General features: G+C 40.2%; 1 protein-coding gene across 10 annotated transcripts; it reads right to left on the reverse strand.

The window, feature by feature from the left end:
- Positions 1-27,360, reverse strand: KMT5B (lysine methyltransferase 5B). 10 transcript variants are annotated; one of them, XM_038138346.1, is made up of 10 exons: positions 27,223-27,360; positions 20,233-20,469; positions 19,450-19,597; positions 10,117-10,282; positions 8,799-8,908; positions 6,896-7,062; positions 6,224-6,243; positions 5,929-6,065; positions 4,000-4,187; positions 1-2,684 (listed from the first exon to the last, which is right to left on the reverse strand). In XM_038138346.1, the coding sequence occupies exons 2-10, from the start codon at positions 20,384-20,386 to the stop codon at positions 1,219-1,221; spliced, it is 2,556 nt and encodes an 851-aa protein (XP_037994274.1). In that variant the 5' UTR covers positions 20,387-20,469; positions 27,223-27,360; the 3' UTR covers positions 1-1,218. The 10 variants fall into 10 exon arrangements, with proteins under 10 accessions (XP_037994274.1, XP_037994267.1, XP_037994268.1 ...); XM_038138339.1 differs by having other exon boundaries at positions 3,991-4,187; XM_038138340.1 differs by having other exon boundaries at positions 3,991-4,187; positions 20,233-20,472; positions 27,223-27,359.
- Between the last annotated feature and the right edge of the window lie 246 nt (positions 27,361-27,606).

Genomic DNA, 27,606 nt, shown 5'->3' on the forward strand with positions numbered 1-27,606 from the left:
TTTAAAACTAGGTTTACAGTTTCCTATTTTATTGGCATGGATGTATTTCTAAACTTAAAAACCTTTCTGGCAAGTTATCTCAATTTCTTATGACAAAATTTCTCACAACACACAAATATTTACAACATATACATATTTTTTCATTCTTTTACAACTGGTTCTTAAAAGACAAACAATTCTTAGGTTACCACAGAACAAAAGCTGTGACTTAGTTGTTTTTAATTTGATAAAACTATCATAAGTTAAAGTGAATAGATTTTTCTTTAAATTCCTTGTAGCATTTTACAAGTGCAACAGAAAAATATGAAGAACCAATTTAGGATAGCTGCAGTTCATTGGATAAATGTTGCCCGTCGTAATCACATTATTTCACAGCAAATTCTTGAAAAAATAAGCACCAATCATTCTTGCAAAGAACAATTTTATCTAAAAGTATTGAAAAGTGTTAAATACAAGGTGTTTAATTTACGTAACAAGCAATAAATACACCATATCCAAACTTTATTCTGCATACTGCTACCCTTGTACATATAATGTACTAAAAAGTCAGCAAATTGTCAACACCTTTTCATATTTTTTTTCTCTTTTTTTAAAGAAATCAATTTGACTTCCAACCAACGGTTTGCTACTATAACAAAGGCCACAAACAGTACGTCTGGGACAGCATACAGTGTTAAAACTGACAAACTCCAAGGGGGAAAAACCATCTAGCAAATAAATCGGAAAGCTGTAGATCATTGCTGGTGATGTTAACATATACTAGAAAACCTTAATATGCTGCTACTATGATTTTGTAAATTGTTTAGTCAAATACTGTAAGAGCAAACTAACGCTCCTACTGATCAAAAATAATTCTGTAGCCACACTGTATTCTCATTGTCCTGCATGGAAAGATCTGATGCAATTTCGTAACTTTGCTTGAGCCTTTATTTTACAACAGAGCATTACCTCTAACTTGGAATTGCACATAAGAAGGCTATTAAAAAGTACAATAAAAATCTGCACAAATCAGACTTAAGAAGAGTCAGTATGCTGTACACTTTCTACAATATTACGTTGATAGGTGAATAAAGAAGTGCTGCCACTAAGTTTTTCAGAAAGTTCTTTAGTTGAGGAATAATCAAATGGAATTTTTGTTGGGTTTTCTATTATTATTTTTTTTTATTATTTTAAATTTTTTTTAGAAATGACATCCAGGTCAGTTTAAGACCTATAAGCTTATGCATTGAGCCTTAAAGACTGATCTTCTCTCCTCCTGGAAGAAATATCAATATCTATTGAATCCTTGCCAACAATAAGCCTTAATCTCTTCGCTGGAGGAAGAGGAATAAAGTCATCAAATTCATCATCATAGTCATCTTCCTCTTCATCGTCCTCTTCTGATGAAGATTCATCTTCTGTTTCCTCTTCATAGTGACCATAATCATCTACTTCCATTCTCGACTCCAAAAGGGAGAGAGTTTCACTACAACACACACCATTTTCATGAAGGTCCTCTGGGTATGTCCCTCTGTTTTCGTCCTCTCGTTTTAGCTGTATTTTTAATTTTGTTGAACTATTGCCTGATCCTGAGTTAAACCCATTATTTAGCTTTGCTACATATAAATTATTATCTTTTTCATGGTCTTTACTTAATTTTATGCTTATTTTTGAAGAATTCATTCCATCACTCTCTTGATCATTTGCCTTGCTACTGCTGTCGTGGCGCCTACGAAGAGTCAGTTTAGGGATCCCAGAGCTATTTTCAAGGATAAGTTGTGCATCATACCTCGTGATTCGTCTTTTCTTTTTACTTTTTGCAGTTCTAAAGCTGTCTTTTGCTTTAAAATTGTCAGTTGTTACAGAGCAGCCACCAGATCCAGGGATACAGTCTTTAAACCCAACAGGTGTGTCCACCACGTTATTCCTCTCTTCAACTTCTGAATGAGAACTAATCAAATCTGGTACTTGATCCTTCATAAGTGTGTTGTGCATAGTATCAGTTTCCTCTGTTTTTGAAGACGGTTTCACAAGCTTTCCTTGTCGAGATTTCTTTTTTGATGTGCCTGCATCACTTTTCTGGCACTGACCCTCTCCTTTATGTGATGGTCCGTGAGCCGCATCGCTGTCGTTTAACGCACGAGACTGCTGCTCTGCAATGTCCGATTGTGTTCCAGTCAAGTTACTCTTATAGCTATCCAAAGTATTTGGTTCAAGCTTTGTGTCAGAGGTCTCCTTCAAACTCATCCTTGTTCTCATCGACCTCCTCGTGATGTATGTGCAGGGTGCAATATCACCATGCTCATAAGCACCTTTCACAGAATTCAGTTTATGTTCTCTTGCTGCATGCCTCGTTAAGCATCCGCTAGAGACTGCAACTTTGACTGGTCCCTCCAATTCTTTATCCTTTTTAATGGGCAAGTTTTTATACAAAACTACTTTAGGCTCTTTGAGAACTAAATTTCCCATTTCAAGCTTTCGAGAAGCATTCTTTTGCTCTGGCCTTTTGCACTGATTTCTCAACTTTATCTTTGAAAGTAAAGGCTTTGCAGGCTTTTTCAGTCTCTTTGGTACCCTGGAATTATTTATATGAGTTAGTTTAGATGAGGTAGAGTTTGATGATGCTGGAATTCTTGATATAGACTGTCTGGTTAATGTTCTATTTTTGCTGTTCTTTTTTACGCCAATCGAAGATTTTCTGTTAGCTGAAAAAGAAAAAAGCAGTTCTGTTATGACACTACTATATCCTGAATTTCCCACTCCCAAATACTGCAGTTATTTCATTTATTTGGGGAACCTCAAAATAATCCATGGGACAGGACAGACAGTATGTAGTAAGGAATGAGACTGCTTAACTTGCAATTCAGCACACTAAAGGAATTGCCAAACAGGCGACAAGTACATGAACATTTCCAGATACACTTCCCCCTCACTACCCCCAGTATACCAAGCTGTGTTTTTACTGAACTTCTTCTTCTACCAATTAAAAAAAATGTATTTGACATGATCCACAGCTTTTGCTGAGTATTATTCAATAAAATCTTATGGTCAGCATGATCTAATATTATCTCCAGGATTTTTTTCATGCAGGAGGAGGAAAAAACCCTAAATACTTTAATCTAATGTAATGGTTTCAATTTCAAGTGAAACTACTGCCTGCTATGGCAAGCAAAGGAGTTTTGTCTGCTCAGAGGTGCAACTCTAAATACTGGTAATTAGACATTATAAAAAGATTTGGGGACATTGGTTGGTTGGGTTTTATGTATTGTTTTTGTGTTTCATTTTTTTAGTATCACAGCAGCAAACAGGAGACAGATGGAACTGCAGTATTTTACACAGCTCCAAACCAGTTTACCAGTTAAATCAAAGTTTAAATTATTTGTATTTTGCCTATACTGAGGCTGGTGGAGGTGGGGAAAGCAGATAAATAATTCTCCCTACGCCACGGAGAGAAGTCTTGTAGGAAGATTACAAACAAAAATCCTTTCCAATTTCTTATGAAATTACTAACTGTGCACTTTCACTGCACAAGAGGTGACTGAACTATCAATGCTGGATGTGGAAAGAGAAGAGCTGCCCAATTTAAAAGACCTCTAAAGGAAACAACTATTTGTTTAGCAATATCTACTAAGAGTATTTATTAAAAAACTCTTTCCCTAAGAATTCCAACTATGTAAGTTGTCTTTCCTAAACCATTCTACTGCCTGTGGTAGTTTACTGTATTTTGAAATACAGAAATTATTGGCAGGACTTTAACTGACATGTTTATAAATATTTGCTTTTGATATTAAAAAAAAAGAAAACAAAAGAACATACCACCTCTTGTTCTTCAAACACTTGTGGAAATTCATGAATTTGCTGTTTAAATTGCCTTCAGATTCTTGAATAAATTAGTTTTAGTGACCAGTATGTGAGAAGCATCTCAACACTAACAGAGGAATTCCACCACTGTGGAAGTTTACCATGTTTTTGTGAAGCCTTTAATGACTCCAAGCTCTTCCCCTTACTTACTTGCATTACCTTTTTCCTGAGTGGTATCTGCATCAGTGTTAGAGCTGACAGACTGGCTGTCTGAATTCTTGCTGCTGTCACCCAACTTTTTAAGTCTGTTCAATCGTTTGTCTGTTTCTCTCAGTCCATATTTACTGTTAATCACAGGAGTAGGTGCTGGCAATCCCACTCTTGATTTAAAAGCACCAGTTCCACGTCTACAAACAAAAAGAGGATACAAGGTATTAATAAATCTTAATGTAAACTTAGAGCTTTGTTTCATATACAGTAGTTTGGATCCCAGGTGGATCTGGATCAATGACACCAATAGCCACAGAACTGGTTAGCATTTTGTGGGCTGTTTTGTCATCTACCTGTCATCTTGGGTGCCTAAATGTCTCAGCTGGCCAGCAAGAACAGCAGGATCACCTAGGAAGAGTACATGGACATACACAGAGAGACACAAATCTTCCTGGTGATGACTTGTGGAGGCTTGAAAGAAATTGTACTGTGCCAAATCTCCCACTGCTCCAAACATACCCACAGATCCTTAGACCCCACCATTTTAACATTGCAAATTAACACTCTTTACAGCATAGTTAAAATTGAGAAACTTTAATATTAATTTTTTTGGGGTATACAAAGTGACTCTTGCCTCATCAGTCTTGAGACAAGCAAAAAATGAGTCCTTACTAACTCCCCCCCAAAATAAAATCTTATATATTTCACTGCCTCTGCCACAGCTTTGTAACTGAAAAGCAGATTCCTAAAGTTAGAATTACCCAAACATTAGCTTTAAAAAGTAACATTTTCATGTACTTAAAATACAAAACCAACAAGTTAATGAAAATGCTCAGACACATAAAAATAGTTTGTCCTGAAAAAGAAAGTATGCCCATATTACACTGAAATCAATGATGAAAAGAACTTGAGAAAAACCCCTCATCGCTCCATGTCACAAGGGAAGAACAATTCTGGTGCCTATTTATTCAACACTTTACAGTCTCCAGGACTGAAGTACTTTTTCACTAGCAGCTATCAATTGTACCCTTCACTTTGAATGACATAACATCACATGAGCTTGGAGGCCCATGCCAGAGTGTTTTCCCTTTAATTTCAATATTTGTTAGTGACCAAAGTAGCCAATAAAAATGAAAGTAGGACTATTAAACTATTTGCATGCAGGTGCACTAAGCTATTTTCAAGATGAGCAATATTTTGTCCTTTATAGGATTTTTCTTCCTACAGTTGGATCAAACAGAACAGTGAGTTCTGTGCAGCTCCTCTTGGAACTGAGTGACGCTCTCTCAGATGATGCTGAGCCTCCCTACTCACAGTGAGCAAAAGTTTCAACAGGGCAAAAACCAGCTATGGAATTCTTTCGACTGATGTGAAGAAACCAGGTTGGGACTGCACATGTGAAAAACAAATACTGAATGATGAACAGAGAGAAGCAAATACTGCCCAAACCAGTAGATATTTACAAATACACAAACCCCAAGTTGTAACAACACTGGGTGAAAAACTACTTTGCCCATTTCCAGAAAAAGAGAACTTCAGGTCTGCAAATAAAATATTAATGGAATTTGCTTTATCAAGTGAAAAGAAGAGCACAAGTTGGGGACCAGTTCACAATGGTCTTGCAGAAGCTGTAACTGCTTTTCCTTCCAATTCTACTTTATTCAGTACAAACATTTTTAAGAATCTACACCCCTGTTTTGTTCTGCCTCATTTTGGGCTAATCTCCAGAATGGAAAATCAACAGATTAAGAGAACAGAGAGTTCTCAGGGATCATCACCATTCTGTAACAACACAGAAAAATCATTATAGCAAACAGGTGGGAAGCAATTATTTTGTGTCCAAAAATCTGAGTAGTCATAATAAAGGACGCTCAGTTTCACAAAATAGATCCTGAACACGCCCAATTCCATCTGAAAGCCATTTACATTAACGCATACCTTTCACAGGTGTAACATTCGCAGTATTCATTGTTTTCTCCAAAAAACCCATCTCCGTAGTAACAAGAGATTTCTTCTCCAGGTTCAATATCTCTTAGAGCTTTCACACATGCTGTATCTCTGCCTGTTGATACGAACTAGAGAAGCAGATGACAGGAATGAAATAAAAAGGTTAATCATTAAGGCTGCACAGTATCTGAGTAAGAAATAAAGCTGAAACAGTTGGGGAAGAAAAGGTGGAAGGACAAAGAAATAAAAAGTAGGGTACTTTATTTATTTATAATTTCTTGCTTACCTTACAGTTAGGTCTGCAATCTGAAAAAGGTCCAAAAGATAAAGTCAATTAACTGTGGATAAGACCTGAAACATGAATAGTTGTAGATATCTAAAGTAAGGATTCACTTTGACTTCAAAGACTGCAGAATCTCAACTAAATACTGGGAGTTAAGTTAGTACTGCACAAAGCCATACATCAAAAGATTCCTGCTTTGGTATAGCTGTGTTTCTGAGCTCTTCTCTATGCTATCACAAATGTCCAGTTTCCCTCCTCTTTAGGGTAAACAGTTTCATCGTAAATCCTACCTGCTCTTCCCTTGGTACACAAATGCAACACAATCAGCTAAGCTTCTGCAAAAGGTTAAAGAGCCATAAGAAGTTCACCTAATGGAGATGTTACTGTTGACTGAGTTTGCAAAGAATTCAAGGTAACCCACAATATGCTTCACTAATTCAGCTGCTAGTTCCAAAGTCTCTTTCAATGAAGACAGCATTGCTTCCTAGAGCCTTCTCTGACTTTCACAGCTGATCAGCTCTGGCTGGGAAAATCCCAGAACGATTTTGTCCTGCATTAATATATACTATGTCAGATTCAGATATTTTTCTCCAAGTTCTTGTGCTGTTTGGCTCATAATACAACACTTCTGAATTTCTTATGCTCTTCAACAGGCATCCTATACTTACTACTCACCATGATTGATAAATGCAGCAGGACCAAGCCATAGCTGTGCACAGTTTTTTCGTGTGGAATACATGACACTGAAGTCATTTTCCCCATGTCTCAGCAGCATATTTTCTTCCATTTCAGATAGTTCAGCAATACAGCCCACAAGTAATTCTATTTTATCATTTCGTTTCCTTTAATGTAAAAAGAGTAGCAGAAATAAGACTACATGTGCCAAAATTACAAAATAATTTCACAGAAAGAAAAGTTGTTCGAGAATCAATTACATCAAATCTGACGTCAGAAACAATTACGACCATTGTTTCTACAATTTCCTGAGGCTGCTTGCAAGAGTTGATTACTTCAGCTTCTGCAATTGTTAAAACCAAAAGCAAGATCTTTTCATTTGTGTACACTCCCTCCCCATCACCACTTGAGAAATTTTGACTTCCTCCAGATGCTCTTGCTTGTGTTTCCTAAACTTCTTCCTGGGACCAGGAAAACCCAGCATAATGAAAATGCTTAGAGTTCCATGGCTTTTTAAATGAGGCCCAGTAGTGACTCTAACAAAGGCAGGAATTCAAGCAAGGTGTTTTCCTCACTCATGAGTAGTTCTTTAGCATTAAGCTGGTCCTTGAAATAGAGTGAGGAGGGGGAATGACATCTACAAAAATCAACAAAACCATGAAGCCTTTGTGCGCAGACAGCCCATGGGCCATCATGACTAGGGCAGTGCAGAGGCACTGAATGCTCAGCCCAGGAGGAGCACAGAGTTCCCATTTTCTTGCATGGGCGTTGTTTCCCCTGCTCTTCAGAGCAGCTGTTCCATATTACTCTGACAGACATGACCATGGAGATACTAAAGGTATATGAAGGACACAAACCAAAAGCAAAGCCTTTGAAGTGCAAATTTCTCCTTTGGCAGAGAGTGCTGAGAACTCTAATCTCTAGTTTTGAGTCTTGACAGGTTTCCAGATACCAGCAGGGTTCAGATGCAGCCCTCCTGTCCTGCTCACTTCTCAGGCTACTCTAGATTTTCAGCATGAAAAGTTGATCTATTTTCAACACACCTACATGCAAAGCTTCTACCCCAAAGAATTAGCCAAGGGGTGAATTCAAACAACAGCAACAACAGCAAAAACCCAAAAAAAACCAAAAAAACACAAACCCCAAAACCCAATCAGTATTTTTTAGGTTGTATCATGACTGTGGAACTCTCAGCTCCGGTCATGAAGAGCTGGAAATTGTCCTCAGCGTATTTAAAGCTTCCTCTACAACACGGGGAGGTTGTGCTGCCACCAGCAGGGTGTCCGGCCACTCAATCCCAGTGTGAACATAACCTCACTTCCTCCCCTCAGCTGTGCTGGTATGAATGGTACTGCCACAAAGCAAAGCTCATACAATTGGTGTCCACATTTGAAGTGATTTTTAAATCTGAATTAAGCCAGGATCTGCTGGTGCTGCCACACACATGCTTATAATGAAACTCAGATGTGCCAAAATGAGATGGGGCACACTTGGGTTCCAGCCTTGTGCTTCCAGGAGAGCTTTATCTTGCACAATCAAAATATGCAAACAACACCTGTTTAAAAAAGGCAAAAAACTCATTTTCCTCACAATTATGTGCTGTGTAACAACTCTACCATAATGTCATGTTTCTGATGAAGTTTCACAACTCCTGAATAAAGAAAAACAATTATATGACTGAAAAGAAGATTTAAAAAAAAAAGTATAATTAACATTATATGCATAAACCCAAACATACAAAGGACTACCTTCCAGAGGTATGGATCCTGTATTAAGTACTTAGCAAAAACAGAGAAAATTCAATTTGCAGTTTAAATTCTAAATCACACTTTAAAATATATTTTGATAGATTCTTTCAAATAATTGGCAGAAACAGAACACAACAGTAAACTGTATTTCTTACCATTCTTTTGTTGCAACGATTTTGGCTCCATTTTGCTCAGAAGAATACCGATTACAAGGCAGTATCTCAAACCCACTGTCAGTTGCAAACATTCGTAAATAAATAAATACCTGCAATGAAAAAACCCAGTACTTGTCTGTTACATGCAAAATGAAGGCAGCAAGGAACTTCTTATATAAACAATGAAAGTGAACTGTACAAAAACACACACAAAATGGAGACTGGAGCGGGATGCTGTCTGCTGAAATGCATTTCTATATGTTTTACAATGTTTCTATACATTTAAGTGATACATATTATGTTGATCTTATTTCTTCACAGTGACTTGTAGGAATCCTCACACAAGTATTGAGATTATCCAAAGAGTTTAAGAAAATTAAGGATATCTGGAGTGGTACAAAATTGGTCCAACTAATGAAAATTTATATTTTTTTCCTTAAAATTACTGAATAGTTGCATTCATGAAATCTTCTCATCTCTTTAAGAACCACTGAGACCTAATAATCTCTAGGAATCCATTTTATTGTTTGATGTTCTGAAAAATTACATTACTTCCACAACAAACCTAGATGCTGAATTCAGGGACTGCTGAATTTTTTTTTTTTTCAAGTTGAGGTGTGACTGTGATACTCTAAAAACCACTCTAACAAAGCAAAACTTTGTCTGCTAAATCTTTCTTGCATTACTAGATTTGGTGCATTTTAAAGTAGGCCACATTCCAGGTTATACCTGGAAACAATGGACTCATTCTTGAAAAAACATCTTTTTTTTAAAGTAAACAGTACTATGATTTTTTTTCCTTTGAACTTTGAGAATTAAAAACCATTATGCTGCATACAAAATGGATTTGGGGCATGGGAAGTGGAGGAGGAACAACCCTTATGGGTATAGCCCCTATATCCATAATAAATGGGGTATTTTGAGGTAACAAGGCTACTCCCTTTTCCTTTATCTTCCTTTGTCACCCAATTTGATTGTCACCCAGTTGTAAGTAAAAAAACCCTAAAACAAACCCCACCCCCCCCCCCCCCAAAAAACAAACACCCCAAACAAACCACAATACAAACAAATGATGAAGGGGGAAAAACCCCTTCCTTTCTCCACTCTATTAATAAGAGGCAATGCAAGTTAACAAGAAAAAAAGGGAGGGTATGTCTAGTTAGGCTTTAAAAAACAAAGGAAGTTTCTCTTAAAAACAGTAAAGCAACACATAACAGAGCACTTGATTGCTTTACTATTGCTACAGTCTTAAAAAATTTTTACTTTTTCTTTGCCTTTCAACCATCTGAAAAAGCACATTAATTACAAATACACCTACATGTTCCTTGAACAACCTTTCCTGCATTTTGTTCTTGTTAAGAAAATAGTGCCGGGCCCAGTCACCTGACGTCAAGGACTTGAAGGCTTTTTCTAAGTGCTCATCTTTCTTAAAACGTTCAATCACCTCTTTGAGTTCTTCTTGCCTTCCTTTAATAGGTCGAAATCTGAAATAAAAAAATAAAGCTATTCCAGTCCACCATCAGTCATTCTCAATTCTTCTTCAGTTACAGCACACAGTTCTTTTGCTCCCCATATTAATATTTAACTCCCTCCATAAAGACACTGACCAAGTTTTGCCAAAGACAAAGCCTTTTTATACTGATAAATTCACTACACAGGTTTAAGTGGATTGCAAATTTAACATGTGCATTCATACAAAATCCAGCTCTTAATGACAACACAAGAAGTATCTACAAATACTAACACACGGCAGATGCTACATCTGTGGAAGATTAATGTTCCAAATGTTAGTGCAATTGTAAGAATTTTCCCCCCCGGACAGGAAATCTTGGGCATGTAAATATGAAAACAAACACCTGCACATTAGCAGAGAATTCTGTCTTCTTCCAAAAGCTTGAGGATTAAGAAAAGCTACCCTTCATATCTTCAGTGGGAAAAAGTAACAGAAAAAAAACCTGCACAACTGCCAGAAGTGGAAGCTCCATTTTTGAGCTACAAAACCACCAAGAGAAAGCAGCACATAAGATATTTTGCCAAATCCCTATAAATTGCCTTTGATTGAGCACATACCCATATATGCTCTACTTTGGGGCTGAGGTGGGGTGTGGCTATTCTTAAATGCATGCCACACCCCAGGGGACTCTTCACAAGGATAAAAATTTCCCAGGCTCATGAGAAACAGTTTTCTGCAGCTCTTTGTACGACTCAAATGTTCTGCTTACAGAGCATATGACAGAAGTGCTAAACAAACTACAGGTTTTGAGCAAACGTGTAAGAGTAAGTCCTGTTACTTGTTGCTGGCAGTGCATTACTATGCTGATTTTATTTCCTCTTACTTGCCAAATGAAATCCATATTTCATTACAAACGTAAACAAGGAGGGAAAAATTCTTGAAGTTGATGGAAGGAAACCTCAATCAACTTCCTCACTGATACCCTGTTTTTTAAATTGCCATATAAACTGGCTTATTGTCACCTTAGAACGCTGAATGTTACAAGTAACTTATTTTAATATGACCACATAAGGCTTGCCTTTTCCATACAACTTGTATAAAGGAAACAAAAAAGTGTTAACCTCTTGATTTTGTTTCACTTTGTAAAATAATAAGAGTCTAATCAGGAATAAATAACAACCACGAGGATTCAAATTCCTTCCTTAGAAGGAAGATGCTGTATTTATGCACCTGATACAATGACAAAGATCTCCTAAGAGCAGAATCACTTTCAGCAGGTTATCAGCATTCCATGCTACTGCTTTTATAAATCAAATCTCCATCTGAAAAACTTCCTTGTGATATAATACTATGCACCCTTTTAGACCTTTTTGAATCCAGCAAAATTTATCAGCATAAACCTGTGGGCTTTCAGAGGACATGGCAAGTGAGGAGTTCTGAGCAGACATCAGGTTCAGTTCTCTTCTGGCTGGGATATGACATTGAACAAGACAGCAGGAACCAGTCAAGAACCAGATGCCTGCTTACAACTGTAGCACACACCATGCCACAAGGTTCAAATCAAGTTCTTTATTAAAGAATGTACTTGTACTGTCATCCCAAAAAGCTAACTACCTAACAAGCTGATGAGACCTTATCATGCAAGAAAACTCCCCTAAGACTAGAGATGACACAATCATTATTTTCGTTCTGCAGCACACTAAAGTCTTCCTCAACTTGCCAGTCACACATACAAATACTTCCGCTCTCCCAAAACCAGAAAGGCTTTGCCCAGATTTGATAGTCATAACTCACAGAGCTTCCTCATGCATGAAGGGAATTTAAAATCACGTAGTCTGAACTGAACCTGACTAGCTTCAGAACAGGCCTTGCACTCACTTTCAACCAGAAACAACATTCCCAGCAAGGAGCCAAGTGCACTTACACCAGGAGAAGTAGAGAGCTCACCAATTTGCACAAACGTGTAACAGTAACACGTTGCTTACACCTCTATCTGCAAACATTACACAAGGGAAAACCCCACAGGATTTCCAGTTAGAATTGGTCTTCAGCTATGTCTGTTCTTGCTGGGCTACATGAATGACTGCCCTCTCCATTACACTGTATTTCACATGTTGAAATACACCATTTTTTAGCTAAGTGACCTGCAGGAGCAAAGATGGGTGGAAAAGCCATCACATTCAAAACTGCATTAGCACCTGAGACAGGCAATGTATGTGCTGACAGACATCATCATACTTATTTATCACCAAGAAGTTGGTCTAGCTAAGAAAGCAGTATCCCAACTGAACCACCAGTGTGGAAAAGAAATACCGATAAAAATGGAGAGCATAGAAAGAATCAACACCCACTATTTTCTAGCAATTCAAAGCATATTTTACAGCCCCAAGTGCTCATATTTTAGGTGTTTCACAACACATTATTCTCAGAGGCTGACTCAATGTCTACCTGACCAGCTACCTTAGGTAGCTTGGAACCTGGCCCCAGCCCCTGAAAGTCACTGGCACACCTCCATGGATCACATTCAGTAGGTGTCTCTATGGATTCTTGTCTCATGCACCACACTGCTGATGGAATTCATTTAAGCAATTAGCAGAAACTTTTATAACACCATTCCTACGAGGTAAAATAGTGTATGCCCAAGCCTTTCAAAGGCCAAAAAGATGGTTGGAAACAAGAAAGGGATGAAGAGATTGTAGAACCCCCAAGACATTACAAGGTCAGATGAATGCTGGACTGCATGGCAGGCACTTCAGACAGGAACTGGGTTTTTCAAAGAATATGACTCTCTGCACCCAGGGGTTCAAAAATTAATACCAAGGAGTCTCTGCAGCACCTCTGTCAAAAAGTTGCTTTTACTCAGTGACAAGACAGAGATAATGAGAAAAGATAAACAGGAATCCAAACAAGCAAGAAGTATCCACAAGTGCATGGAAAGATGCTGGAAACCAACATTATGTTCAACATTTCACTCCAAGGGTTCCCAAACAGATGAAACAGAACGACACTGCGCACCCCGAGCCTGAGTTAGAGGGCTGTTCACAGTTCAACAGCTCATGTAAATTGCACTGAGAGCATAAGAAGTTTGTAAGCAAATTCAGAATGCTACAGTCCAGACTCCTCATGAAAGCTTTAGTCTTTCACAGGTGTATCCATATATACTTTAAAAGGTACCTCCTCATTTGAGACACTGAAGAAGCTAAGGAACCCTGGAAGTCCAAGGTTCCTTAAGAATTTGGGTCTGCTGATAGATACTTTATTTCTCCCAGGAGTATAATTAATTAATTTATTCATTAGTTTTCTGCAACCAAAATGCCAATTGATTTTGAGAAGTAACCTTGCAAACTACCATTTGGGTGTTACAGGGCTTCCACATTTATGCATGGCATTAAAAAACCCAAAAACCTATACATCTGCTGGAAGAATCTATACACTGCTTCTGAGCTCCACCATGCAGAGAGCCTGAAAAGGCCCCACAGCTAAATGTATACATATAAAATGAGCCAAAGAAACTGACTTTTAAGCATCAGTAAAACAAGTGACTAGTTCAAAGAAGAGAGATAGAAAGAGCACAAGAAAACCAACAGAACAAACCAGCCAACCCAGTCTCTGAAAAAAAAAAGGCAATTAAAATCAGAATTGTTTATCCAGACTTTTGGTTTCCTCCTCTGAAGTACCCTTATTAAATTCCATCATGGAAACTGAACAAGACACATAGGTGTTTGAATCTGTTCACAGACAGAGACTCCTTGAGCCACCCTACGAGCAGCTTCACAGGTCAGGTCTCATGGGACATGAAGCCTGCTGCAAGACAGTCAGGTGTTAGAAGTGAGCAAAGAATGAAAACCTCAGTATCAGCCCTTCTTCCTGACAACCTGCAGAACAGAAACTTTTCACACTTCCCGAGAAAATACTTTTTTTTCTCCAGTCAACAAGATCTGATAAAGCTGTGGCTACTGCAGTTTCAAAATCAGATAGAAGATGATCTCATCCCAATGAAGGGCAAACTGACATGGTCTCAACAAGGAAGACGTAGGAAAATGGCTTGGGAAAGCAAAGCTCTTTCTCTCTCAAGTTTCTCTTACCTCAGGAGTACTTAAAGACTCTTGGAACTCCAAGGTATAAAGCCAAAGGTCAGTGAGATGCTTGCCTATAAAGGAAGTTAAAGGAGAGTTTCTGGTAAGTTCAGAAGCACAGTACCTTGCCCAGTCTCAGTCACTGAGAGCAGTGAGTTTGAACAAAAAGGATAAATTGATCCTGCAAGAGATCCAGTATGGAACTCCACACAGCATACCAGTGCATGATAAAGAGTTTTATTTCCAAACCTTGTTTCTTAACTTCTGACTAGGGAACATCAAGAAGAGTGAATTTATCAAAACCATATCAAGCCATTAGCCTAACAACAGGCACCTTGTCTGGATGGTATTTCTATTTAAGCAGCTCTGGAAAAGAGCAAGTTTATGTTCACCTAGTACCACAGATTGAGCACAAAAGCTGAAACTGCAAGCCTGTTAAGCATTCAAGACAGCAGAACAAGAGTTGAAAATCATCTATTTAAAATAAGCATAAACAACTCACTAATTAACATACATTTTGGTTTCCTCCCTGCCCAACCCTGTAGTGTGAGTATTTTTCCTCAAAGCTAGTTATACAAGTTATGATCAACTCGTTCAGCATTTATTGCCACTGTTTTCATACAGAAAAAAACTAACGTTCGTCAAAGGCCAAATTTCAAAACAGCACTTTTAATGAAGAAAGTAATCCACATTACTTAAATTTCTTGAACTGACACTAAATACACACCAGCGTGGTCAAAACTCCAAAGCAGCTGAGAACAGAAATAAAGAAAATTCTCACAATTTAGCAAAGAAGTACTTTTAAAAAATAAATATGGGGAAGACAAGAAACCCCCCAAACCAACAGCCTAGCACTGTCCTCTAATCCTATTCTGACACTCCACATGGTAAATTCAATTTAGCAGTTAACATGTCCACTGGATGCAAGTCATTCCATGTTTTGAAGATGTAACACTTTTTGTTGAAGCTAAAAGTAAAAATAAGAAAACTGTAAAAGTAAGGAGGTAGGTGTTGGTTTGAGGGACAGGGCATGGTTGTTTAGGGTGATTTTTTGGATGTGATTTTTTTAAAATGCAAAACATTTGGGAACAGCAAAACGGTTACAACTAAATCACTGTGTGATTTATATACAATGAAGTGAGACAAGCAGAAGCAACGTAAAGGACTTTACTGAAATTAGCTATCAGTAAAAATAATCTAGAAAAAAATGGAAAAATCAGATTTTATGCAAAAGTCAAAACCAATTTTGTACAGTACACAGACACTGAGGTCTGAAGAATGTAAAAGCTTCAGTTTGAAACAGGTTATCACTACATATGAGTTGTGTACCTCTAATCCAGTATCTCCATAGCACTACAACACTGAAGCTGAACTGTATGGCCACAAAACCTTATTTAGCAGAACCCACATTACTTTTTCAGCCTCCAGACTTCACTCAAGATGAATACTGAACCCTTCAATTACTGTATTGAAATGAGCTAAAGAATGCAGAGGAGATTCAGCACAGGCTCACAAATGCAATGGAACTGCTTCGTGCTTTTTGTTTCTACTGCCTAGTGGTGACTCTAAGGGATGAAGAGTGATGTAGCCTGTCAAGTTTGGTCACCTAAGTCAGTGACTGCTGTTGAGGCAGTGTCAAGAGAAGCAGCTTCCTGTACATCATCCACAAGCACTTAACATTTGCAGTGGAAAGCATAGAAATTCTTAAGGCTTGGTCCTTCAGTCCCATGTAATCAGACAAAACCAGCCCCATCACACACCTGTTTGTAACCTGTTTGTAACTAAGGGCAGCAAACAGACCACAACGTATCTGACTTCCTAAACCACTTGCAGATTTGGAGACACATTGGAAGTGCTCTCAGTATCCCCAGCATGATGCGGGTACTTTAGGGAACCAGGAAACAACGCTGACTGGTAACAGCAGCAACATGATCAGGAGTCTGGCTTAAGGTTTAAACAGTAACACCTTGGTAAGTGAGATAGCATAAAGAGCAGATTAGCCACTAAGGCATGTGACTTCAAGATTCAGTGCTCAGCCTAGGGAAAAGCACCCAGAAATAAGAGATGGTAAGACAGGCAAGAATTCACTTGGCATTTTACAAGTGTCAGTTTTTAATCTCTAGTGTCTGTAGACTTTCAACCCAGGAAGTGTAGCTTGCAGAATGAGTTTTGTTTTTTACAACAAACAAACAAAGGCCGATATAACAGGATTTGTACAAGAAGCAACAAAACCTCTTAGAACAGTGATACTTGACAAGAATGTATTTTCTAAGACATGGGGTTTCTTTTATTAACTGCTAAGCTGCTATTCTGTTGAGTTAAGAGCTACAAAATTGATGAAAGAATGACAACTGAGCCTGTAAAAAGGGTTGGAAGCTCTGAAAACATCCTGCTTTCTCCAGGAAATCCAAGAGAATGAAAAAAAAAACTTTTGGGTAAAGCCACTGAGGACATTTCCAGAGCTCCATGTTATACTGTCCTTCAAATCCCTAGTGACAAGACATTTCAGAGGAACACTGGACAATCACATGAGGGAATTCAATTGTAAGCTTTCAAGAAACAGCCTTCAGTTCTTTCAGACATTCCTGACTTGACAGTTTACAGAGCCAACAACCCTATTCCCAAGATGGTGGGCTTTCACAAACTGCAGGACTTTATTTTTATATACTCAGAAAAATCCTCCAAGCCAAAACACAAAAACCCAGCAAGTAAAGTAACAGTCATGTTCTTGTCACCACCGTACCTTAAGATCATTAACTCAATATAAAGCAGATGGAAAACAAGGACATTTCAACAGCAACCTAGATACTTTACTTTTTTTTTTTTTAAAGGTTTTTTCCTTCAATCAATATACTCTGGAGAAATCAAATTTACAAACTCTTCAACTGGAAGAATTAAGTAGAAAAAGTGCTTACAGAGAAGACACTCATGCACACGAAAGCACAGACCTGGCTTCCAAGTAAGGGGAAGAACTTCAGTAAGTGATCATCAACTTACAACGGGCGGCAAAAATACAAACCTCTTACAGGTTTCCAACACAGCACAGCAGGACAGTGGCACAGACACTTTCACACGGCATCTTCAAACAAATCAGAAAAAAGGAACAGCAAATCTTTGCTTGCCACCATAACTGTTCTATTTGAAGCGTACCTCCACACACGACCTATGTAACTAATATGATTCCATGGCACTGAGGCAGAAGATGCCCAAACAGAAGTTGCAAATCTTCAATTCTTCTACAGCATAATATTTGGGTACTGGCACCAGGCATTTTGGAAGCAGTATAGTTTTTTCACACCTGCTTTCCCCTCACCTTCCCTCAAAGCCATTAGAACAACAGTAAGGAGCTCTAGAAAGGTTACAGTTTACTAGATGGAAAAAGATAATCTCAGCATCACAGCCACAGTAACAAGCAGGTGTCACCACTGCACCAAAAAGATAAACAAGAACTATGCTGATGCCTGGACTTTAATTATTACAACATCAGAAACTTTCTCAATAGGACAATACGATAGAGGCAGAAGGTGCGCATCTGGTAGGAGTTGTAAGCCTCACCTAAGTATTTCCCATACTGCTCCAAGATTATTAACTACTCTCCTTGAAGACTGCCTGTAACTATTCTCCAAGTCTGAGAAGGGAAGAAATACATAATGATGGCCTTTGTGTAGCCTTTTGATTCAAAATAGTAATTAAATAACTATTTTAGTTGACAACCTATCAACACAAAACAACATTCATGAAAGTAGCTTCTCCAGCTATTAAAAAATGACTACACCATTTCCACAGCAAAAAGAACTAACAACCTGTGCATAACCTGCAGACTATCATTCATACAAAAGAACAGAAATTCCTTTCAGCATATATTCTTGGCTTGATTACCTGATGAAAATACAAAGACACTTCAAACTGAACTGTAAGAATATCTACCTGGAAAATGTGCTTCTGTAACCAACAACAGGGAGGGAAGAGGAAAAACTTCAACATCCTTCTTAAAGGAGGATGTTGCACTCTCCAGCAAAAAGGAAAGATCTCTTTGGAGTAAGTTTTTATAGTTATTATGACCACACTGCTGCAATTTCATGTGCAGCTGATGTTGTCAGGCTATACCAGCAACTATTTATGTAACATGAGAGCACCAATTCATCTAGCAGTCATTTTTGAATCAATCAGTTTGTTGCATACATACAATTTGCTTAACTGCTACTGTGTGCATGTGACTGTGCTGCACAGGTGAACTGTCCTTTAAAAATAGTCACAGCAAGGCTATGTGAGTCTTGAAGGGCTGAGAGTCTGTTTCCCATGATGTGCTGCCAGGGAACTCCAGCTCTTATTATTGCACAGTAGTAAGCACACAATTCCTATCCTTAGAAACTTATAGTTTATACACAGTTTCCCCACTGAGTTACCAATACAGATCTTGCCTGCAGACAAGCTTAAGAGAGATCTATAGAACACAGTAATCATCAGTGATACATCTGTAACAGAGGGAGAAGCACAAACAGCTAAACCCTGAGACCACACAGAATTCACAATCAAAGCATTCAGACGGATCTGTAACAGTGCAAAAGTAGGTGCAACTCTGGTAACCAAGTTTCCAGCTGGCACACTCACTAATCTTATCCATACAGATAGGTCTGAGTAGCAATTCCTTCAGGAGGGGTCTGCCAGAACTTCAGATCAAGTAGCACCAACACTGATCTGCTCAGGAGCTACATCTTTCTTTCGACGTTTAAGAGTAAGGAAGGAAAAATAAAGCATCCAGGCACATGGAATAAATGGAAGTTACCAAACACTGGCTTCTGCCTTTGAATAATTTCAAATGACTGCTGGTTTCAAACTTACAATGAGTTAACTGTTTAAGCTAGAAAACGGTGCCTCTTACCAACCTGTTCCACAGCAAAAATACACAAGACTAATGGAAAGCCCTGTGATGGAGCACTGTGAGAGGCTGCATTTGTAGCGCTGAGTTCCAGACCCACATGCAACACCATTTTAAAGGCAGAAGCTACTCACAAATTTGCATTCTTTCACTTTCTTAAAACATGCACAAAATTCCATGGTTTTGCTGATTTACATCAACTAAGAAGATGAATTCTTTTCTAGAAAAATAAAGACAAGTTACCTAGTATTCATTTTGTGTGTCTGAAAACCTAAATAGGGATCAAGAACCAAACTAGTTGCTAGGTCATCATTTTCACAGAGTTCCTTGGCAGACATTCCAGAGGAAGGCACATAACGACTTTGTCCCTCAAATCCTGAAGCACCGCTATCTGCAAATAAGAGAGCACAAATTAGATACCATTTAAGGGACATTATAGAGCCCAAATACATTTGGGGACAGACACACAGGCTGGAGGCAAAAAATACAGAACACTTGAGGAAGATGATGAAGTACCTGGAGAAGCAGAATAAAGGACATCTAAATAAAGGACTAATTTGCATTTAATCCTTCACTCCAGACCAAGAGCAAAAATAAGAATCCATATTCCTTAAACCCTTTTTTAAGGTTTTAAGGACAATGGCTGCAGAATGGCTATTGATGTAAGTGACTTGATTAAAAAATGGGGTTTACTTCTACAAGTGTATTCACAAAGTTGGGCAAGTACTTCAAATTATGTTATCCACTTCAAATCATACTAGATGTCACTTAGCGCCAACCATGCATTTTATGATTATAACAGTTCAAAGTTTATTTACACCCAGTTATTCTTGCTTGACTTGTAAAGTGATCTGAAGAAATCTATATTCCTGAAGGGAGTTAACACATCCAGAAAATACATACATAACTAATATTTCTATGTTAGCTCCATGCTGACTGCAGATCTCCCTCATGAATTAAGACAGAAGCCTGGCTGGCAAATTAGGAAGTGAATCATAGCACTAAGAGGCAGAAACATGTACATACATCTGCTTGATCTTCTCTCAACTCCATTTTTGCCCGTCTTTGGATTCTCCTTTCCTGCATGCTGCAATTTGGTCTGTGCGTGGTCATTAGACGACTTGCTTCCACTTCTCCGGCCATTCACTACCATGTTCTTGGATTCTCCCAGCCACTTCATACCCACAGACAATCTGACTCAGTTGCATTTAGTCACTTTTCAAAAGGCTTGGAGAAGTGGATGAATAAATTCAGTTCCAATTCCTACTGGAAGTAAAACAAACACGATTAGAACTTACTGGGAAACTGTTTTCAAGACACAGAGTTTAAAAAAATTAGTAATCATACCCCAACAATAATAATAATAATAGTAGTAGTAAAAGAAAACTGAAACGCACCCTCAACCCTATCCCCCCATCCCCCCAAAGAAAAAGTGGGGAAAGGTGGGAGGAAAGATGGCAATCTGCATTTGCATCAGGAAGAAAGAAAAGCCGTTCATTAGCACCAGTACACAGAACTGCGAACAGGTGAAGTATTGTCCTACAACTTACAATGGCATCTGGCAGCAAGGATGGAATTCTGGAACTGCTAAATTGCTAGTGGCAGCTCATTTTTAAGAGCTGCACTATACCCACAGATATACCTGTACAAGCACACATACACGTGGGTTAACATGCCCAGAGCTACGTGACTCCAGACCCAGAGTACTTTCAAATACATATCTCCTAATGCATGAAACTCATAACTTATTGGGAACTCTACAGCAAAGACCATTTTACATGCATCCTCCAAGAACTAAAGATGAGCAGAGTTTAGAAGAACAAAGCAAAAAACCCAATCAGAAAATGGACATTTTTGGAATGGGTTTAGGGGAAAGATGTTACATCTTTATTCAAAAATCAGAGGTCAAGAAACCCTCAATGATGACCTAGAGGACCCAGGCTACTATTCTTATTATTCCATTTTACAAAACAAATCCGTCACAACACACCTGGTTCAACATGCCAGTACTAAGTGGGGCCACAAGTAGAGCTGCAATTTTACAATACATAGATGTCTAGCAAAGCACATGCTAGTTTTTGCCTGTAGTCTCAATGTCTTTTGCATAAATAATTATAAGAAAGCTAATAATGTTTTTGTACACAGTTGTGTCTCACTCTGTATAACTTGCAGGAAAAGATCTGATTTACGCAATTATTTTACAATTGCATTTACACATTAGTAATTCATTCTCTTGATTTTAGTTCACCCTCCTCCCTACTGCTTCCTCACAAAGAAATAAATTGTGCCTTTTCACTTTACTGCAATTATATAAAAAAGCAATGCTCTGCTCACAGCTGGTAACAGGCCATTGCAATGCACATTTCAATCTGACGGAAGAAAGTCACAACTAACAGATGTTAGAAATACTGCCTTTTGCAGAAATTCTGCTTTTTATCAGGCAAGAGTAGTAAATGACCACATTTCTGTTAGACACCTGTATGACCCAGCTACCTAAATGGATGTTTATGGCCAGATGATTTGTAATTAAGTTATTTACAAAGATGCAGAAGATTGAGGCAATGAGGGAAACACAGTAAGGACAAGTGTGTTGTATATTCACAGACACACTGGCTCAAGCATCTTACTAGAACATATCACCCAGAAACTGACAGGTTTTAGAACCTTTTACAAATTGTTACAGAAGGGCAGTAAAGGCTATCAACAAAGTGTAACAGAATCACACTGAGCAAAAGCTGGCTCAGTTACTGCGTCAATATCAAGAAAAAGAACTGAGATAATTTCAGCGGACAAAGAATTTTCTTGCTGCCAGTAATAGAAAGGATTTTCTTTAACCTCAAGATTAATTCTATGCATTCAACTATAGGTTGAATAGACCCAGCCCTCTTACAAAGTACCACCAAAACACCCTTGGACAGGCTTTTTTTTATTTCACAGAGCTTGCCTGATAACATACACATGTAAGTTTATGATAACATACATCTGAAAATAACCCCAACCCAACCAAAACTTCAAAAACAACCAAACAACCCCTTTAAACTTTCTTGTTAAGCATCCCACCTGAACTTCTGTCAGAAGAGCAACTCTGTGAAGATCTGCCACTGACTGACTCTGCTGCAAACACTTAATGACAAACCCACTCTCAAACTTTGCTTTTCTTATTTCTCAATCTATTAATTTTACAGGTCTATATACTCTAATTAACCCCCATTCTGCCATGTTTTTGTAACACTGGTAATGAAAAGCGTTAGAACAGAAACTACATTAAAGACTTGCACGAAATGCAGTCTTGGTGTCTTTGTACACCAGGACTGAACTCCACACTGTGCTGTGCTACAGCTCAGAAGCAGGACAGGTGAATGAAACTACCATGAAGTCTGCCTGTAGGTGAATCCTGTACTGTACCCAGCAGCCTGGGGGAAATGCTTACTGTGGTACTTTCTGACAATCACCAGGTACAGTGGCCACAGTGGGCTGAAGGAAAGGTGTTCTCTGCACAGAGAAGGAAACCCATCTTCCACAAGGGCCCTTTGGGTGGCTAAGTACTGTCTGTGCTAACACGGTTCTGCTTAACCAACAACAGCAATGACACGCAAGGTACCACTGCAAAGGTAAGAAGCAACGTGGCCACAGAATGATACTCAAACTGAACTAAACATTAGGAGTAACACTTCGTTCTGCTCCAAAAGAGATTGATATAGACAGCAACATAAGTCCTCCTCAAGCAAAATCAGGCCATTTAGTGATGCATAGCAAAATTCTGGTAAAAAAAATTCTGTATTTGTTTGGGCTCCTCAGCCTAATGAGCAAGAAAACCTTTGTCTCAATCTACTGCTGCCTCTATTTTCTAGCATCAGCCAAATGACAAACTTGAAGACTGCAAGTGTGCTTCTTCAGCCACTATTCAATAGGACAAGAGGCAGTGGGCAGAAACAGATGCACAGAAGTTCCCCCTGAACATGAGGAAGAACATCTTTACTGTGCAGGTGACCACTGGAACAAGCTGCCCACAGAGGGTGTGGAGTCTCCTTCACTGGAGATACTCAGGATCTATCTGGACACAGTTCTGAGCCATGAGCTCTGGGATGGCCCTGCCTGAGCAGGAAGGCTGGGCCAGAGGACCCGCTGAGGTCCCTTCCAACCTGACCCATTCTGTGATTCTTTCTCCCAGTACCCAAAACCAGCTTTCCAGCCATGATACCAAAAGCCAGAAACAGCAGCGAGGATTCCTTTCCCCATGAATATCTCAGCTGCTAATGCCAACAGAAAACCTGAAAGGAAACAAAGAGATGCACCACCAACCACCACCATGTGGTATTTAATAGATCTCCTGATGTGATTTGTTCTCGCTGCTTTCTACATCAGATTCATACTGACAAGTCCTTTAGGAACTGAGGGAGAAAAGGCAGAGATGAACACTATCTTCCCATTCAAGAAAACATTCAAACTTACACCACCACATACTTTGAAACTCTTGCTAGAGAGCTCTGCCATCAAAATCTAACACCACACCTGGACCACTCAGTACTTCAGCTTTACTCTAACTGTGAAGTTTAGCAGCAAATTAGAGCTTCCAAGGAACCTTTTGTATTTCACTATAAATGACTGCAATGCTGCTTTAACCCTTTATTAATAACACCACTACTCTTTAAATCACACTGCCTTTAGCAATTGTATTATGCTAGTTTGACAGGTCCATTTCCTCAAATGCCAAAATATAGCTCAGTTGCATTTGGTACCTCTCACTGAGGTATCTGGCATTTCATTACAACAGTACTCTTAAAAATGAAAACTCAAGTTTCATTTACTTGGTTCTAAACTTATTAAACCTATTAACACTTTCTGAGCATTATTTACATGTCAGTAACATTCAGAAGCACCATTCAACAACTGAAGCACAAACACAATTAGTACAGACAGGCAACAGACTTTTAAAATATTGTTTATGGATTTTTTTTAAAAATTCAAACACCTACAGTTTGGCTTGCTTGCCTTTTTTTTTTTTTTTTTAATTAACAATAGCTGCAAGAAAGTTTTCCTCAACAAGACAGTGCCCTAAAGCAAATATAAGACAAAAAAGCCCACCAAAAAACCAAAACAAAAACCCCAGCCTCAGCTCTTCTGGACAAACCAGCGGTATCAAAAGAAAAGACAAAGGTTTCATTATTGATAGCCCTACAAAAAGTAAACAGACCTTGGAATTTGGGAAGCAGAGCAAAACTGTGCAACTAGTTTTCCTACGGGATCACCAGAATAAAAACGACTGATCAAAATCAAAACTGAAGGAAAACTTGCACAGCTTTAAGGAGCTATTCAGAACAGTCCCAAGTCCAGTTGAGAAGACTTGAGACTACTGAATCTGAAGGTTCAGTAAACGGGACCTCCAGAAGATGTTTTTGAGTGTTTCTTTTCAGTCAGTTAGTGCTGAGAATAGGCTCAGTGCAGAACTGGACACGGATTGATTGTGGCATGGGAAGGCTGTAAGACTGTGTCAAAACTGACTCGGGTCAGTCCAGACTGTTGCAGCACTGCAGCCTCAGGATGCAGGTTTGGGAGAGCACATTTGGATCCGAAACTGACCCAAACCCAGGCTCCAGTCTCCCACCAATCGCTCAGCCTGTACACTCCCCTTTTTTCTTGTGCAGCCACACGATTTTTGTGTGTCAATATGGATACTAATCCAAGCATAGCACAGGCACAGAAGCAATCCAGTACCAGCACAAAATGAGTGCCAAAGAGCAAATTACACTTGAGCAGCTCCTGCCCCTCCTCCTCTGCCCTGCCATGTCCTCCAGTGGGTGCCCTCTCAGGGTGGGGCTGAGCACAGCACCCCGAAGCCTGTGTGATCCCCTCAAGTCACTGCAACAACTCCAGCGTTCAGCAGTCACAGAGACAATATAAAAGCTTGGCTGCTTCCAGGAGAGGGAGAATCTCCTTCCTCCCACTTGCCAATTCACACAAACATTTCCACCAATTCCAACGCTCCGTGGACTTCTCCATAATCCAAATTAGCTCTGTGTGTGTGCAGCTATGTGACTTACACAGGTTCAGGTTCAGTTTGGGGCGGCCCCACCATGGCTGGGTCAAACAGTTCAATGAAGACTCCAAAGCAGTGTAACTCCAAAAGCAGCACTGCTGCCCCCCCACCTGCTTGTGCCCCCTTCCATGCCATCCTCCCTCCGTGCCAGCAAAACAAATGCAGAGCCAAGGGACCTGAATGATTCGGTAACCGAATCAGGGGAGTCACCAGACAAATCCGAACCTGGCTGGCTTGAACCAAGAGTGGATGTTATGGGGCAGGGGCAATACACAAGATGAGGGAAGTGGTCAGGAATACTTAAGCTGGGACTTCTTTGCATCCTCAAACCACAGCTCTGGTTTGGCACAGGAGTATCACACCTTACGCTTATCATGCTGACTTGGGCAACTGTCTGTTGCCTTAAAGCACGTGCTGTTTGCAGGGAAGAGCATACTGGGAAGTGTAGTCCTGGAACAGGATAGTGCTAACAGAGCAAAAAAAGCATGCAAGAGCCCTAATCAGTCCTGTTACTGAGTATACAAGGATACATCATCCCACTCATTCATTTAAATGCAATACATTAAGCAATTGCTTTAAATAAGTCTGAATTTCCAGTTTGTGAGCTCCAGTGGGTATAAAGCAGAGATGTCTGCGTCTATCTGGTCCTAATAAGAAAACAGCCTGATAAAGAAACAACAGCATCCAACTTTTCAACCAAGTAAGTCCTGTTTTCCTCCCATATTATTGTTACTTGCAAGGAAGAAAGCAAAGAACTGAAAAGTTCAGTATTAATGAAAATTGAAGCAGCTGCATCTGTAGTTATAGTGGTCAGATTATGGAAACAAGGCATGGCTCCATGAGAACTTATCCTACAATACATTTTAATCTCATTGATAAAAACCTACCAGTATGTATTTATAGTTACACTATTAAACACTGATAATATTGCCGTCTCCTATCACAGAATCAATGAGGTTGGGAAAGACCTCTGAGATCACCGAGTCCAATCTGTGACTGAACACCACCCTTTCAACTAGACCATGGCACTAATTGCCACGTCCAGTCTTTCCTTAAACACCTCCAGGGACGGTGACTCCACCACCTCGCTGAGCAGCCCCGTCCAACGCCTAATCACCCCTTCTGTGAAGAAATTCTTCTTGATGTCCAACCTAAACCTCCCCCGGCACAACTTAAGACTGTCGTCTTGCTCTGAGACATGTTGCTCGACATTGAATTTAACGCACCAGAAAACTCCACAAAGTTCTACACTTCAGGTTCTCACACTGCCTGTGACACACCCTGACAAAACACCACGCACTCTCCCTCTCACTCACCGGTTTTCGCGTTTCCGAGAGTAACGTCTTAAAGGTAACTTCACTCTGAAGTTTCAGATACAGATATTGGAAAAATACGTGCCTTTTACTCCTTCCCTAATGGCATGTATCCTCCGATTAAAAAAAACCACAAAAAACAACTCCAGCCAAAAAACGTACCAAGAAACCCCCAAGGCAACTAGTCCGGCCATTCCATCACACCGAGGCAAGATTGAGAGGGTCACAAAAGCCATCAACCCAGACGCAGAACTAGTGGAACTGGCTGTAACTCGGGGCCCAGCGCGCAGGGCCGGCCCGGCGGAAAGGGGAGCGGGACCGGGTCCGGCCCGGGCGGCGCCGCCCCCGCGCCCGCTGCTGCCCCCTGGCGTTCTCTGCGCGCCGCCGCCGCCGCACGCCCCGGCCCCGCGCGGCCCCCACCGCCCCCGGCCCCGGGGCCCGGCCCCGCCCGCGGCCGCCCCTCCGCCCGCGGGTCCCCGCTGCGCCCGCCGCTGTCAGCGCCCCGCCGACCGCCCCCGCTCCGCTCGCGGCGGCCCCGCACGCTGCCGGACCCCGGGTGCGGCTCCTCACGGCCCCCCGCGCTCAGGGGCGCAGCCCCCTCACGGCCCCGGCGCCTCCCCTGCCCCACAGAGCACACACAGACCCTCCCCAGAGACCCAAACTCACCGCCCCGCGCTGGGGTCCCCCGCCGCCGGCGCTGCCCCCGCTGCCACTGGGGGAAAATGAATCATCAAAGGCAAGGGTGCGGGAGGGGGGGGGGAGGGGGAAGGGAGGAAGCTGAAGGGGGGAAAGTGAAGACCGAGCCAGGGAGGGGCGGAGTGGGGAGGAAAACTAAGGAAGAGGGGAGAAAAAAAAAAAGCGGCGATAGTGATAAAAAATAATTCCAAGTGGGGGGAGGAAAAAAAATGGCGGATTAAAATCCAAGATGGCGGCGCCGAGGGGCGAGCGGCGCAGGGGGGAGGCGGCGGGGAGAGCCGCCTGGAGATCCCTCCGCCGCGCCCCGCGAGAAAGAGTCCCCCGGGCTCCCCCGCAGAGACCCCGCGGGGTGGC

This window comes from Motacilla alba, chromosome 5, assembly GCF_015832195.1.
Source record: "Motacilla alba alba isolate MOTALB_02 chromosome 5, Motacilla_alba_V1.0_pri, whole genome shotgun sequence".
Classification (NCBI taxonomy): domain Eukaryota; kingdom Metazoa; phylum Chordata; class Aves; order Passeriformes; family Motacillidae; genus Motacilla; species Motacilla alba.

What these genes read in the sequence shown, in the direction of transcription:
- KMT5B (XM_038138339.1), bottom strand. Translation starts at nt 20,386, where the DNA reads ATGAAGTGGCTGGGAGAATCCAAGAACATGGTAGTGAATGGCCGGAGA. An exon ending in ACACACAAAATGAATACTAG is followed by an intron (nt 10,283 to 19,449) that starts GTAACTTGTCTT and finishes TTTTTATTTCAG; the next exon opens with ATTTCGACCTATTAAAGGAA. An exon ending in TCAGGAAAAAGGTAATGCAA is followed by an intron (nt 2,685 to 3,990) that starts GTAAGTAAGGGG and finishes TTTCTTTTTCAG; the next exon opens with CTAACAGAAAATCTTCGATT.